Below are 16529 nucleotides of genomic sequence, written 5' to 3' on the forward strand. Positions count from 1 at the left end.
GACTCCTGAGGCATCATCTGACACTGTCAATTATTACGTTTTTCCTTTTCACAAACTGAAGAAGCACTTCGCCCCTGGATTTCATGGTTGAGTTGTGTCAAGATCATTAAATATCAACGACGTATCATTGGTACACAGAACCAGACAGACAGACAGACAGTGAAGCACTGAAGAAAGGTCTTGACAGAGGGCACCAGTATTTTGATAATTTCAACCTAAGAAAGCTTTGGAGAAACACCAAAGTACAATGAGAGACTATGATGAAGTCACATCATTTTTGGGCTATTGGGGGCCTTATCAAAAACTGATCTTCATTCTCCTGAGCCTCAGTAGCATCCCCAATGGATATGTGGGAATGGCGATGGTTTTCCTGGCGGACATTCCTCCTCACCACTGCAGGCTTCCATTCCTGAACAGTAGCTATGGAGGACTGGGCTACAATCTGTCCATCCCGACTGAGGAAGTGAAAGAAAAGATCATCCTGAGTCACTGCAGACGCTACACTGAACAGGGGGACTCTGATGCTGTGTTCAGTAATGACACAGAGGGCTGTCTGGATGGCTGGGTGTTCAGCAAGGAGAGATACGTGTCCACCATTGTAACTGAGGTGAGGCTGTAAGGAAGCCAATCTTATATTAGGCAGTCTTACTGATACAAGCAGTAAACTGTTTGTCAACAAGGTGTAGCAATGCATAGGTGTCCAGGTGCCAATCGAGATGGTATCCAAAAGGTTCTGGGTTATGCATTAAGTATTTGTATCATAGAAAATTGTAGTTAAAGTTCCGTGAACAGTTGACATTCAATATTCCACAGTGGAATCTGGTGTGTGAGGACGCTTGGAAAACTCCCTTTACCGTAACTGTGTTCTTCCTTGGAGTGCTGACTGGGTCCTTTCTCTCAGGAATCATATCTGACAGGTAATCGTCACAAGTCATTGTCACCTAATAAATAATAAACTTTATTACAGGCTCAAGGCCCACATGGAAGATGTACAATATATAAAATCAATACATTACATATAAATATACATACATACAATCATAAATAAATATAAATACACAAGGAAAGAAGAAAAAAGGCACTTATGCCAGTGTTCCCAGATCTTTAAAACTTTAAAAGGGGTAGATAAGATGTTCCCCCATCTTACACTCATGCTCTGGTTCGCATACCAGTAAGCTAGGATGCGTACTAAGCTACTGGGCACACCCCGAAGCTTGAGCTTACTAAACAGCTTAAAGTGGTTGACGCGGTCAAATGCTTTGGATGCATCAATAAACCCTATAAGCATAGTAGATCCCTGCCTTCTATATGTGTCTATTGCCTCTTTCAGAGCATAAATACATAGGTCAGTACTATGCTTGGGCTTAAAGCCAAACTGATTGTCAGTGGTGGTTATGAATTCACTTATCCTGTCAAGGATTAATCTTTCTAGGACTTTGGACAGAATGCTGGCAAGTGCTATGGGTCTATAGTTATCAATACTTCCAATTTTACCAGCCTTATCTTTGATAATTGGGACAAGAACTACTGACATCATGGATTCTGGCAATATACCATGGGTCACCATTCCAGTAAAGTACATAGACAATAGCACTGCCAACCTGGGCCCAGCTAACTTAAGGTGCTCTGCAGTGATGTTGTCCAGGCCACTAGCTTTCTTGTCTGCAAGTTGCCCTGTGGCACTAAGAACATCACTTGGGGTAAAACAAATATTTTCTTGATCTATTTTGCCAATATGATAAGGCTCATATTTAATACAATTAAACAGTTCTGCATAATGCTGCCTCCATAGGTCAGCAATTGCCACTACATCGGTTACCCCCTCTATATTGCGTGGAAGAGATGCTTTAGCCCTATTAAGGGTTTTTTACCTCCTTCCAGAAGCTAGTGATGTCATTTTTGAGCATATTATCAGCCATAGAGTGAGCACCCAGCACCTGCTCTTGTTTGTTTATATAGCGCAGAGCATATTTATACTTAGCATTCATTTTCTTTTTATAATCAAGGTCAGGTCCCTGCCTGGGCCTACCGGCTATTACCCAAGCCCTATGGGCTGCATTGGCTTCAGCATGATGGCTAGCTACAAATGTATTCCACCCTGGCTTGATGTTCTTGGCCTTCCTGGAGTGAGTGAATAAACACCTGCTAGCCTCAAGAAGAGCTCTAACTATGTTGTTATAAAGATCACACAAACATGCACCATGGGAGGAGTCATCACAGTTCACATTAGTGCAACAAATAGCATTCATGGGAAGATATACCTTACTCAAAAGTTCATCAGACCTGAAGCAATATTTGAGGACATCATCATTGGATAGTTTCTCCCAATCAATCTTTACATTACTGTTGTCCTCATGCTTGACCAGCTTGGGAACGTTGTCCACATTTAATACCATGGCAATGAATGAATACTAGCATTTGTTCAGCTGGAGGACTACATAACAGAGAGAGAAGTGCTAAACACTTTAGATGTGTGACCATCCTGGATCCCAGTTCTAGCATCAAACAAACTTCCAATTACATTTTTCATCAGTTTGTCTTTTGTTGCCCGTGGCCTGATGTTATGCCTCCATTTTGTGTAGGTATGGAAGGAAGCTCATCTTCTTCGGCACCATGGCAGTGCAGACTGTCTTCAGTATCATTCAGGCTGCCTCCAACAGCTGGGAGATGTTCTCTGTGCTTTACTTCGTTGTTGGAATGGGACAAATAGCCAATTACTGCGCAGCTTTCATTCTAGGTAAAGTGTAGTTTTTTAAACAGGGAAAATGCACGTCATCTCTTTACCCACCGACTCTAGGTAGATATCTGTGAAAACCACAGTCTTATATTAAAGTATTATAATAAAGTTTATTATTATTATTATTATTATTATTATTATTATATTCCCCGGTGGATCTCTGCCCTCAAGCATTAGGAGTTTATTTACTTTGTGAAATCAGGATTCATGGGTTTAAGTTGGATTGTGGATGATTGTTGATATTTGTTTCTCCTTTGTTAACAGGATGTGAGCTTCTGAATAAGTCATGTCGAATAAGTTTTGCTACTCTGGGCGTTACCCTTTCATACGCTTTCGGCTACATGTGCCTTCCACTCTTTGCCTTCTTCATCCGGGACTGGAGAATGCTTCTTTTAACCTTGTCCGTTCCAGGATTCCTGTACATACCAATGTGGTGGTAAGCACTCCTCTTGGTAAAACTCTCCAATATTTGTTGAAATTTCTAGTGATGCACTATAGTATAGTAACAGCCTTTCTGTTTGTACCATCCTTCTTATTATGATCATACTGATAGCAAGTCTCGGAACTATGATAAGCTTGTGATAGGAAGACTGAAGGCGTTTGCTTCCTGACAACTTAACTCAAAACCTTGCCAAGTGCTCTCTCAGGTACATACCAGAGTCTCTATATCTCTCTCTCAGGTACATACCAGAGTCTCCTCGCTGGCTACTGTCTCAGGGTCGAGTGGAAGAGGCTGAGGCCATCATCCGAGCTGCTGCCAAGAAGAATGGCATCACTCCTCCTGACGTCATCTTCAAGCAAGACGACACCGCAGATCTGATGGTAATCAAATCTTTTCCATATTTATATTAACGTACAGTACATGGATAGATGTGCAGATTAAAAGCTTTAGTTTTGCTCTAATAATTTAATTTTAAATAGTTCTAGAATGATCTGTACGAAAAGGTAGGCGTATTCATATGTGAAGACCTAAATCCTTATCCCAATCCTAATCCTTAGAGAAATGTATTCCCGTTTCTGTGTGACAAAAGGACAGTGCTGGTGGACAGAAGAGCTATACGTGGATGGATCTTTTCAGGACTTCAAACATAAGAAATACCACAATAATAAACATCATCATTTGGTGAGTAAATGTGGCAACACAGAACAATCAATCATTGGTGGAAGAAGTACTTTAATTTAGAAAAATTAAATGATTTGAAAACTATTCAATTAATTACAGTAATTCAGTCAGGATGATACATGGTAGCTAAATAACATTGGGCCTCAATCTTGAACGCAGTTAAGAAGAATTTAAGAAGGAATTTCTTCTGAACTCCACTTAGGAAAAAATTTGGCATTCATAAAAGTTTTCTCATCTGGGATTTGTTCTGACCAGAATTTGAAAATGCGAAATAGCAGTCGTAAATCGCCCAGAGTTTTCTTAAATGCAATTCCTCAAAAAAACACAAGATGTCCCATAGTGGAATAGAATGGACACATCTACATTCTGCAACAGTACCTCTACCTCTGCACCAGTGATGTTAGATCTGCTTTTACTCGACCGGTGCCCGCTTTCCGCTTTGACACGATATGCTTTCGAGTTGCTTTCGCGTGGATTCGGTCTGTTCCGACTGGACACGTCACTATGGTTGCGTGGCCTTATAAGGAGCTGGCGGCGTGTGTATGTATGCAAATCCAGTTGCATGAGAACGTGCTTTCAATTTAAGAATCCTCATTCGAGGGAGCACAGCTGAGAACACTTCGACTGCGTAAGAACCGATTTTCAGCCGTTCATGAATCAGGTGGAGATCTTTTTCTGACGTTTGTTTTCCGAAGTCCGTAAGAAAACATTCAGAAGAAACTTCAGAAAATGTACGAGAATGAGGCCCATTGTCATTACCTGTGCTGTGCAGGGGCCCACCCTCACCAACCCTCCCATATACTCACCATATACTCACCAACCCTCCCTTATACTTACCATATACTCACCAACCCTCCCAGATACTCACCAACCCTCACCATATACTCACCAACCCTCCCCATATACTCACCATACGTATACACTGCAAAAAATGCCCCTCTAGATTTAAGACAAATAATTACATATTTATGCAGGATTTTGCTTAAAACAAGCAAATTTGGCTGCCAGTGCGTTAAGCAAATTTGGCTCGTTAAGATTTCTTAAAATAAGTAATATTTGCTTGAAATAGGTAAAAATAACCTTACCAAGAAAGCACTAGGTAAGTACAATTTAGCTAGAAACAAGACCAACTAGATTTTTCATCTCAATATAAGAGTAATAACACTAGGTTAGAAAAGCATTTTTTGCAGTGTACTCACCATATACTCCCCATATACTCACCAACCCTCCCCATATACACACCATATACTCACCAACCCTCCCAATATACACACCATATACTCACCAACCCTCCCCATATACTCACCATATACTCACCAACCCTCACCATATACTCACCAACCCTCGCCATATTCTTATCTTACAGGATAACAGTTTCTTTGACATACTATGGGCTTTCCTTAAACACTCCAAATATGGATGGGGATCCTTACCTGAACTGCGTCATAGCCGCCAGTAGTGAGGTGGTTGGCTACAGCGCCATGTGGTTTGCTGCGCGCTACGCTCCTCGTCGCTTCACTCTGCCGTTCTCTCTGATCGTCTGTGGTGCTCTGCTGCTGATCATCAAATTTGTTCCTGAAGGTTTGTGGACGGGTTTCCATGTGTCCTTTTGTTATGATTGATTTATGCCAGTGAGTGTGTCAGTTACTCAGTCAGTTGTTCAGTTACTCCTATACTTTGACTGTGACAGACTTGAGTTCCTATGGACATACACTGTATGAGCCTTGCAGTTGTATGCAACTAATTGTCATGCTACTTATTTCATAAACAAACAAAAAAAAACAGTAACTCTGCCACATGTGCCTACACTAGAATTCCACTGTATGAGTTTACATTCCCAAACAGGCACATGCACAGACATTTTGGGTGACAGGTGCTCAAACCAAAAAAAAGGACACCCATCGCCGAAATGATTAATGAAATTAATAATAATAATAATAATTACATAAATAAAAAAACACAGTAATATATTCTCAACTTTAATATTTATTTTTGTTAACAAACTAAGTCAAATTATTTCCTGAACATAACTCACTCCTACACTCTGTCTGTCCTTCCTCAACCATGATCTGAAGCAGGTAGGGTGATTCTCCCTCATTTGTTTTACTGGTTGATGGCCTGACCCAAGATAAAAGAGCTGCTACCCTGAGCTGCCTGCTGCAGTTTCTTGTCCTTCTGCTTTTGGAATCTCTCTTTTCTTGGCATTATGCTGCACATTTTGTAAATGAGATAAATCAATGTTGTGCATAATGATCAAGAGTGACTTACATTATCTATGTAAAGCTGACAACACAGTACACACAACAGTTTTCTGACTAAGTTGAAGCCATAGCAGCATTGCACTAATAATATACCACCATATACCTCACCAGACTGTCATGAGCTCAACTTAAGACCTACCTTTCATTTCAATAATTACATTACAAAACTAGTGAACTTGTCTAATTTGTAGAACCGTAAAACTGCCTTTAAATTCTCTGCCTGCCTGCCTGCCTGCCTGTTTGCCTGCCTGCCTGCATGTCTGCCTTTCTGTATCTCTCTCCCTCTCTTTCTCTTCATTTAACATGACAAACGTCAGTAAACAGCTGGACAAGGCTTTGAAATCACGGATTTCTTGAGTTTTTTGTTTGTTTATTTTTTTAGCCGCGCTAATGTTGTGGTTAATTCATCACCAAACAACGTTGGGGGATTGCAAAACACTGTCATTACCTGTTTGTCTGATGCTGCGGGTCAGAGAAGAAGCAGGCTGCAGTGGTTTGGCCTGGCACTCAGCACTGCATGAGCACTAAGTGGAGGAGGAGGAGGAGGAGGAGGGAGGGGCGCGGTGGGGCTTGTGAGCGCTGCAGAGCATGTCAGGGCGAAATTCTCACAATAACTCAAATAAATGCCCCGTCAGATATCAAAACACATTTGGGGGAATTGATAACAGAAAGAGTCATTTTTATTCTTAAATATTAACTAGAATGCGTTTCGTGAACGAACTGCGAGAGTGTGCTTGCTCTGTTGCGGCCATCAAGCACAAGCAACTGCAGTGGCCGAGTGCGCATATGTTGTTGAGGGGCCTCACAGACTGATATCTGAGAACAAAATCTGTATAGTACTGTGTTTTCTGTGTTCAGTACAACGTTGAATGCAGGTTGTAGGATGAATCTGCCAGCCTTCCAGTGTAACCATCTGCAGTGACACTGAATAGACCTTTTTGTTAAGCAGCACTTTTACTGTATAGCTAGTGAAAGATGCATCTTTTAGTAACCTCCATTAATAATTAATTGTTTGCTTTTCGACGCCGAGAGCCTTTTCGACAGCTCTCACAATTAACTAAGATGGCACTTTGTCACTAACATCTAAAACAGACTAGTTCGGAAATCTTGACACTCCTTATAGCTCCACCTTAGGTGTCTCTGTCACCAGACAACAAGGGAACCCTCTTAGCCCCCACTATTGTATTCTTTTCCCTTAAAGGAAAAGGTGAACACTTACCCCGTCACACGGCCGTCCGAACACTACGGCTCATCAATAGTCCCACCTCTTTAATAGGCAACCTTATCAAAGTCACAGCACGGTTCCTGGACGCGCTAATGGGTAAGGTGATTTCGCGAATTCAGTGGCACTCAAACAAGGAACGGACGCAGACGCAGGTGAACGGAGTTTAACAAATACCTCTGATGTTTATTATGAAAGAGGCAAGAGTGCTTCAAAGCACAAAATCAAAAATAAAAACACTAGACTATAGGCTTTGGACCTTTACAAAAGAGTATAAACTAAGAAATAAGTGAAAAGTGAACAGAGGAACAAATTGAGTCAATTCAGCGCGCAAATAGAAAAGACTGCGAAAATCCACAGCTGACTTGGCTTTTAAACTTTTACCACTCTCCCCTCCCCACTCCTTCAACAGCTGATTTCCTCCTTGGGTCGCCTAGCAACCTAGGTTCTTAGTCTGCACAGTGACACCCCCCTTGCTTCCTGTGTTATCAGGGGCCTCTTCCTGTGTGCCCCGTGTAAGCTTCTAAGCACACCCAGAGATTTTACATGCATATTCCTCCGTATACAGAGTACAAGTCTTCACTAACATTTATCTCAGCAGCAACTTCTCACATTTCTGGTTTGTCTCACACGCTAGTTTCAGAGAGCCCACACACAATTTATATGGCTAATATTGCAGAAAACATTGTTATTTAAACTTCACTCAAGCAATTTCACACAGAGTATATGAATAATAATGCATAAAACATTGGTATTAAAAACTCCACTCAAGCAATTTCACACAGAGTATATGGGTAAATGGCATAAATCAAGCATCACTCAAACAATTTCACACAGAGTATATGGTTGAACGGCATTGCATTGTGGATGAGGGGCGCTCGGATTACTGGGTCATATTCTCATCGGCAGCATCCTTCACTAGAGAGCACGTGTATCACATTGGTTTATAGTCTGTCAAATTAGTTCTAGTTATTGGTGTTCGTTGGCATAAAAAGTTAGTGTTCTCTTATAAGCCTAGTTAGTACATCTGATTAGAGCTAGCAACCATGAATTGCAGATTAAGGGGTCCCCTATATCAGTGTTCATTTTGGCAGCTATTTTAGATTCAGTCTTAAGACAAAAATGCATATTAGTTTTAGTCACATTTAGTCATAGTTATCCTTCTTAGTTTCAGTCTAGTTTTCGAAAACTGAGCACACTACAACAGCTATGCTTTGTCCAGGTACATCCTCAAACGTTTTTCAGTTAACCTAATGATTCAAGGTCTGTAGAACCTGATAATGTAATAATTTCCCGATAATGTAATAACTCCCGATAATGTAATAACTCCCGATAATGTAATACAAATTCCTTCATAAGTCCCTAAAACATGTAATAAAACCTGATAATGTAATAATACCCCGATAATGTAATAAAGTGCAGGTTAGCCTCAATTTTGCAGAACCTGATAATGTAATAATTACCTGATATTGTAATAACTTTGGTTGGTGCTGTTGCATCAGGTCTCCAGTTTCAGAGGTCCAAACAGTGAAGCTGTCCAGAGACCTGCTGCTTCACTATTAGCAGATACAGTATATATTTTATATGATTGCGAATGCACAATTTTTACAATGGTGAAAGGGATATTCAGTGGTAATCAACTAATAGAGAAAAGATAAGAACATTTTGGTATGTTATAGATTGGATTGGTTGTAGCGCCATTCCTATTGTGTGGCATTGCGTGCAGAGGCAACTTAACAGACAACCGTTAATCCCGCCCACACTGAAAATCGTGTTGTGCCAGACCCTTGTACAGCTTCTTGCTGTACAGGTTTGGCTTGCGAGGCCTATACCATTGGGATCAAAATATGAGCAAAACAATAGTGGGTGGTTGTCTACACAGCATCACTACTTGGTCTGAATAACTGGTGTCCCAACATTTCAGCACTGACCAAAGTTTTTACAATATCAGGAATTTATTACATTATCAGGTTCTGCAAAATTGAGGCTAACCTGATAATGTAATAACTTCCAATTAATGTAACATTTTATTACATTATTGGTATGGCGATTGTTACATTATTGGGAAATGCACTTTATTACATTATTGGGATATTATTACATTATCAGGTTTTATTACATCTTTTAGGGACTTATGAGGGATTTTTTATTACATTATCAGGGTTATTACGTTATCAGGAAATTATTACATTATCAGGTTCTACAAGGTCTCTCATGAATCATTACTCCCAGGACACGGGTTAATGTTAACTCACGCTATCGGTCACGCTGAATCCTCTCCAACCACATAAATATACTGGTGAGCTAACAAGTTAACCATTCTTTCAGTATAGGTCTAGGTAGCTTACGTTTAGCCCCGTACTCAGATATTACAGCTGCTTAACACAGCTAAGATTGCTAACGTTACCGTAGTAGGAATACAAGCTTTAGCTCACTATATCCACACAACTAAATTCATGAATTACTTCAAAGGTTTACTTCACAACTTGAATTAAGGATAATGATCCCCCGTTACGGCTAGCTGAAACTGCCAGTGGATACTCCCGTGGATGGGAGACGTACAGGCAGCGGCATCTCCAACGTTAACGTAACGTTAATTTATATGTTAGCTGCTACGGCTAACACTATCAGTTTCCATTACAATTTCAGTCAGTTCACTGAAAATGCTGCCATTCAACTCACCTTAACGAAGTGGAAATACGGTAATTAGGTTAGAAACGGTAGTTACTCTTATTCTTTTTCAAAGTTGAATTGAGAGGGACAGAGAGAAGAGGTTCCTTGGATTTGGCGCAGGTGGCAGTGAAGCTCAGTGAAGAACAGGTGCAAGCCAGTTTAATGAGCCTATTATGATGTCATAATGCCCTAAGTTTTGCCATGCAAGTCTATGGGGAAAAAAGGGGATGAAAAAGAGGAATAAAAAAGGAGTGGCAAGGAGTACCGCCACGAAAAGATATAGCAGGTTATACCGGATCGGGCCGGACGTTTCGGTGTTTGAACGGCGTCTCTATCTCAATCGGGCAAGGCGTAGTTAGCTGCAAGAAAAACGGGGAGAATAAATAAATAAACTAGAATGCGTTTCGTGAACGAACTGCGAGATTGTGCTTGCTCTGTTGCGGCTATGACCGAGAGAACAAGTGCCTTGGAATTGGGGCAGGTGTCAGCTCTCCAGCTCTCCCTGCTGGATGAGCATGCACAAATGGGTATGCATGAGTGAGTATGCATGAGTGAGTAAACATGAGTGAGTATGCATGAGTGAGTAAACATGAGTGAGTAAACATGAGTGAGTATGCATGAGTGAGTAAACATGAGTGAGTATGCATGAGTGAGTAAACATGAGTGAGTAAACATGAGTGAGTATGCATGAGTGAGTATGCATGAGTGAGTATGCATGAGTGAGTCAACATGATTTAGTATGCATGAGTGAGTATGCATGAGTGAGTATGCATGAGTGAGTAAACATGAGTGAGTATGCATGAGTGAGTGTGCATGAGTGAGTATGCATGAGTGAGTTAACATGAGTGAGTATGCATGAGTGAGTATGCACGAGTGAGTAAACTTGAGTGAGTATGCATGAGTGAGTAAACTTGAGTGAGTATGCATGAGTGAGTAAACATGAGTGAGTATGCATGAGTGAGTATGAATGAGTGAGTATGCACAAGTGAGTATGCATGAGTGAGTATCTCAATATAAGAGTAATAACACTAGGTTAGAAAAGCATTTTTGCAGTGTAGGAGTGCTCCTAACTCGCGCTAAAACCTTTTACGTAGGAGTAATTTCTTAAAAGTGATTCACAACGGCTCTGAGACCTACTCATACTAAGGATAATACCAACTCCTAAGCTTAAGATAAAAACTCAGTTGCTATGGATGACGTCGCTTCTCATGCACGAGTTTAGAAGGGGTGAGGACGGTGATTGGTTGTTGACAGGCTCTCTCATTAAAAACTCATTCGTGACGTCTCTCTAACAATCCCACTATATCGACTGAAAATAAGAGAATAACCTAGGCTTCAAATTAAGTCATATTAAATAGTTATGGACAGTGCAGTTAGCAGAATGCACACAAATGATAACAAGTTTGTTCATCCAACGGGAATGACACTTTGCACGTTAAGAGAAATATAAAGCGATCAATATAAAATATGGCAATTGCATGTAATCAAGGCAGTAATAATTAAAGCACCCAGCAAACTGTAAGGCTATTATATTTCCAGCCCTTGACCACTTCAAATATCAGCACATGCGGCCCTTTAAGCCCTCCAATCTTAATTGATCAAAGCGAAACGAACGTGAAACGTATAGCCTAAGCGAAAGCCTACTGGTCCCAGGACCAATAGCCACTGTCACCCCAGCGGCATCCAGCTGGTAAGTTCTCAAAAACCTGCTGCAGACCGCTCTAAGTTGAAATGCACAAGTCATCGGTACATCCAACTGTTGGATGATGTGGGGTCTACAGTGCGTTGATAGTTTGATGAATTAAACGGCTGAATGATGATCCCCAGTGTCGTCATTTGCGTTTTCCGCGAAGCCAAATAGGCTATCTTTATGTGTCCAAACATTTCACTTCGGGACACATCGTTGTTTAAAGGCGTCATTGCATCTCGCGCTAATTCTACGACAATATTAATACCTTCACGGTTTAAGCAATGTCTTTTATCAATTCCAAGTCGGCTGCAGCCATCTTACGATTTTTTGTGAATAGGTCTTAGTGACTTAGGAGTCCTCATGAGGAGTTTTAAGCTGTCCTAGACTTAGGTGCTACTTTTAGGGATAAAATATTTTGTGAATTGCTCTTAGTAAAAAAAATTAGGAGTCCTACATTTAAGACTGACACGCCCATTATTTTTAGGAGTTTCTCCTAAATTCGCCACTTATGAGCTACTTTTAGCCCTAAGATTCTTTGTGAATACGGCCCCTGGTATGGAAGGTGTCTCTTAATATTCCTAGTTATACAATTGAATGGAGAGGGACAGAGAGAGAAGAGGAGCCTTGAGACATTGGCGCAGGTGTCAGTGAAGCACAGGTGCAAGCCCGTTTAATGACCCTATTATGATGTCATAATGGCACAGAATTCTGCCATGCAAGTCTATGGGGAAAAAAGGTGATGGAAAAAGAGGAATGAAAAAGGAGTGGCAAGGAGTACCGCCACGAAAAGATATAGCAGGTTATACCGGATCGGGCCGGACGTTTCGGTGTTTGAACGGCGTCTGTACCTCGAACGGGCGAGGCGTAGTTAGCTGCAAGAACAATGGGGAGAATAAATAAATAAAGAAAACTTGACAAGAACAATACTGTGCTTCCCTTCGGGCAAGCACACTAACTAGAATGTGAACGAACTGAACGTAGTTACTCTTATTCTTTTTCGAAGTTGAATTGAGAGGGACAGAGAGAAGAGGTTCCTTGGATTTGGCGCAGGTGTCAGTGAAGCTCAGTGAAGAACAGGTGCAAGCCAGTTTAATGAGCCTATTATGATGTCATAATGCCCTAAGTTCTGCCATGCAAGTCTATGGGGAAAAAAGGGGATGAAAAAGAGGAATAAAAAAGGAGTGTCAAGGAGTACCGCCACGAAAAGATATAGCAGGTTATACCGTATCGGGCCGGACGTTTCGGTGTTCGAACAGCGTCTCTATCTCAATCGGGCAAGGCGTAGTTAGCTGCAAGAAAAACGGGGAGAATAAATAAATAAACTAGAATGCGTTTCGTGAACGAACTGCGAGAGTGTGCTTGCTCTGTTGCGGCTATGACCGAGAGAACAAGTGCCTTGGAATTGGGGCAGGTGTCAGCTCTCCAGCTCTCCCTGCTGGATGAGCATGCACAAATGAGTATGCATGAGTGAGTATGCATGAGTGAGTATGCATGAGTGAGTAAACATGAGTGAGTATGCATGAGTGAGTAAACATGAGTGAGTAAACATGAGTGAGTATGCATGAGTGAGTATGCATGAGTGAGTATGCATGAGTGAGTAAACATGAGTGAGTATGCATGAGTGAGTATGCACAAGTGAGTAAACATGAGTGAGTATGCATGAGTGAGTAAACATGAGTGAGTATGCATGAGTGAGTATGCATGAGTGAGTAAACATGAGTGAGTAAACATGAGTGAGTAAACATGAGTGAGTATGCATGAGTGAGTAAACATGAGTGAGTAAACATGAGTGAGTATGCATGAGTGAGTATGCATGAGTGAGTCAACATGATTTAGTATGCATGAGTGAGTATGCATGAGTGAGTAAACATGAGTGAGTATGCATGAGTGAGTGTGCATGAGTGAGTATGCACAAGTGAGTTAACATGAGTGAGTATGCATGAGTGAGTATGCACGAGTGAGTAAACTTGAGTGAGTATGCATGAGTGAGTTTGCATGAGTGAGTATGCATGAGTGAGTAAACTTGAGTGAGTATGCATGAGTGAGTAAACATGAGTGAGTATGCATGAGTGAGTATGAATGAGTGAGTATGCACAAGTGAGTATGCATGAGTGAGTATGCACGAGTGAGTAAACATGAGTGAGTATGCATGAGTGAGTAGAGCCCTGGTATGGAAGGTGTCTCTTAATATTCCTAGTTATACAATTGATTGGAGAGGGACAGAGAGAGAAGAGGAGCCTTGAGACATTGGCGCAGGTGTCAGTGATGCACAGGTGCAAGCCCGTTTAATGACCCTATTATGATGTCATAATGGCACAGAGTTCTGCCATGCAAGTCTATGGGGAAAAAAGGTGATGGAAAAGAGGAATAAAAAAGGAGTGGCAAGGAGTACCGCCACAAAAAGATATAGCAGGTTTCACCAGATCGGGCTGGACGTTTTGGTGTTTGAACGGCGTCTCTATCTCAATCGGGCGAGGCGTAGTTAGCTGCAAGAAAAGCGGGGAGAATAAAGAAAACTTACGAAGAACAATACTGTGCTTCCCTTCGGGCAAGCACACTAATGATGAAGAAAAAAGTTGGCTCCAGCAGTAGGGGCACTTTTCTCATCCAGGGCAAAAGGGCATGTGCTTGAGCACCACTAGGGGTCTATCTGTGCACGTGCCTGTTCCCAAACCAACATGAACCTGAGGCGTGGTTTGAACCTCCTTGTCTCTTGCAGAACTCAATGCCTTGACTATCGCCCTGGCGATGACAGGAAAGCTCTGTGTCACAGGGGCCTTTGGCTTTCTGTACCTCTACTGCACGGAGCTCTTCCCCACTGTGGTGCGGAACATGGGGCTGGGGGTCACCTCCATGGCCTCTCGGCTTGGCAGCACAGTCTCTCCATATGTAGCCTATATGGGTAGGTCTGCCTCATAATAAAACATAACTGGAATTATCTTAGTAGTGTGTACAGTGAAAAATCTAACCTGTTCATTTTATTTGGTTTTACATGTTCTATATACTAACTTTCATCCCATTTATTTTTATACTGATTTATAGGAACTTATAACAAGGTATTACCCTATATTCTTATGGGGGTTATAAGCATCATGAGCGGTGTCTTGAGTATAATGCTACCAGAAACAAAAGATAAGGAGCTTCCTGAACTTATTAGTCAGGTCAAACACGTCCATTGGTAGGTAGCTGACATTTGCAACTATTTTTGTGCTGTGTCTTGCCAGTGGCATAATTTGGAAAGATACATGGTTTGGTATTTCTGAAAACAAAGTTTTGGTGTGTGTGTGTATTTGTGTTTCACAGGTTTTGCCGAAAACAAAAACTGGCGAAGAAAAAATGCCAAAAGGAAAATATACAAGTTGGGATCGGAATGGAGAAGTCCGATGCCTAGCAGGACATATCAACACTACATCCCATTAAAGACCAGGGACGTGCAGTCATAGGAGGCAGGGGAGGCAGAGCCTCACCTGTCATTTTGAAAAGTAAAAAAAAAAAAATATTAAAAAAATATATATATAATAATCATATATATTTATGTATTATAAAATAAATATTCATATTTCAGTAGTTATCTGTGTTACGAGTGTCATTTCTGCATGATTCCGATCATTTCGAGCATTTTATTATCAAAATCGCTGAATTTGAGCATTTCCGGTTCCCAGTGACAGTGATCAGCCAATGAATAGCGGACGTGCCGTCAAGGGAGGCAGATGCATTGGAGTCTATGAGCATGGTAGGCAGTGCCTCCCCTAGGATTGCGCAATCACTCCAAACTGGGTTTTACGCATGCGTGCGCAAGCGTAGAACCTTTTGAAATGAGCTGAAAACGCATTGAAAAATATTGCAAGGGAGGCACGCACTACCACTGCTTCAAGAAGGGAGGCGAGCGAGAGGGCAATTGTCGAGTATATTTTGGTTCTAAAAGTAGGTCTTCTTCTTCACTTGCTTGACGGCGAAAATGGTGTATTGCTAAGCTGAAGCAGTCTCAAAACTGGACTTGCAGGCCAAACGTGAAATGTAGGGATGCTCCGATCTGATCGGCGCCGATCGTAATCGGCAGATATCCCCCTTATCGTTATCGATCGGAGTTCTCAAAACGGCCGATCAAACCGATCCGATCAGATTACTTAAAATCTGCGAGAGAACTACTATCAGAGACGTTTCAATAAAACGTTAGAGACAGGCATTTCAGGCCGCTACTGGTAGAAAATGATTCTTTAAAAAAAAGAAGCTTGTGATTGGCTGTGTCTCCATGTTATGAAATTTCATTGGCCCCCGTTGTCGGTGGCGGGTAGGTCAAAGTCAAAATCGAAAGTCGAGACAAAATGGCTTCGCCGTGGTGTCGGAGAAAGATAATACGTTTGCAATTTGCAACGCCTGCTCCAAAGCAGTTCCCCGTGGAGGCAGATTAAATGGCATCACGGAGTAAGTTAAAGAGAAACTGTCATTTGGAGAGTTTAAAATGATACTAAACGAAGGGAAATCTACTGTATGGAGATATTTCTGCTAAGTAGACGATGCAGATTCTTATTAGGCTGTTGGATATGTCAAATGTAGGAAGTGTGAAGTTTTAAAGGAATATGATTGATGCAACTCTCGTTCTCCACAACTACATGGATTAAACCCCGATGGTTGGATATAGATAGTTTTAGAACGAACGTCGGCGTGCTAAAAGATCTTCAATGGTAAGACTTGTCTGTTGTGCCTCCGTTGATGTAGCATAAAACGTGAGTTTTATTAAAGCATGCCGTGTGTAATGTGTAGCTATTTCATTCCGTTTGTTAACCTTTCCTGCTGCCTGTATCTGAACGTAGTTGGAGATT

General features: G+C 41.4%; 1 protein-coding gene across 1 annotated transcript; it reads left to right on the plus strand.

The window, feature by feature from the left end:
* Window positions 1-247: 247 nt before the first annotated feature.
* LOC308367132 (organic cation/carnitine transporter 2-like) lies at window positions 248-15097 on the plus strand (the record flags this gene model as incomplete). Its single annotated transcript, XM_080840950.1, has 10 exons — window positions 248-607; window positions 814-917; window positions 2583-2737; window positions 3002-3173; window positions 3418-3559; window positions 3769-3860; window positions 5227-5441; window positions 14426-14608; window positions 14749-14884; window positions 15010-15097. The coding sequence occupies 10 exons, from the start codon at window positions 248-250 to the stop codon at window positions 15095-15097; spliced, it is 1647 nt and encodes a 548-aa protein (XP_080697076.1).
* Between the last annotated feature and the right edge of the window lie 1432 nt (window positions 15098-16529).

Source organism: Sprattus sprattus (assembly GCF_963457725.1).
Source record: "Sprattus sprattus genome assembly, chromosome: 6".
Classification (NCBI taxonomy): Eukaryota; Metazoa; Chordata; class Actinopteri; order Clupeiformes; family Clupeidae; genus Sprattus; species Sprattus sprattus.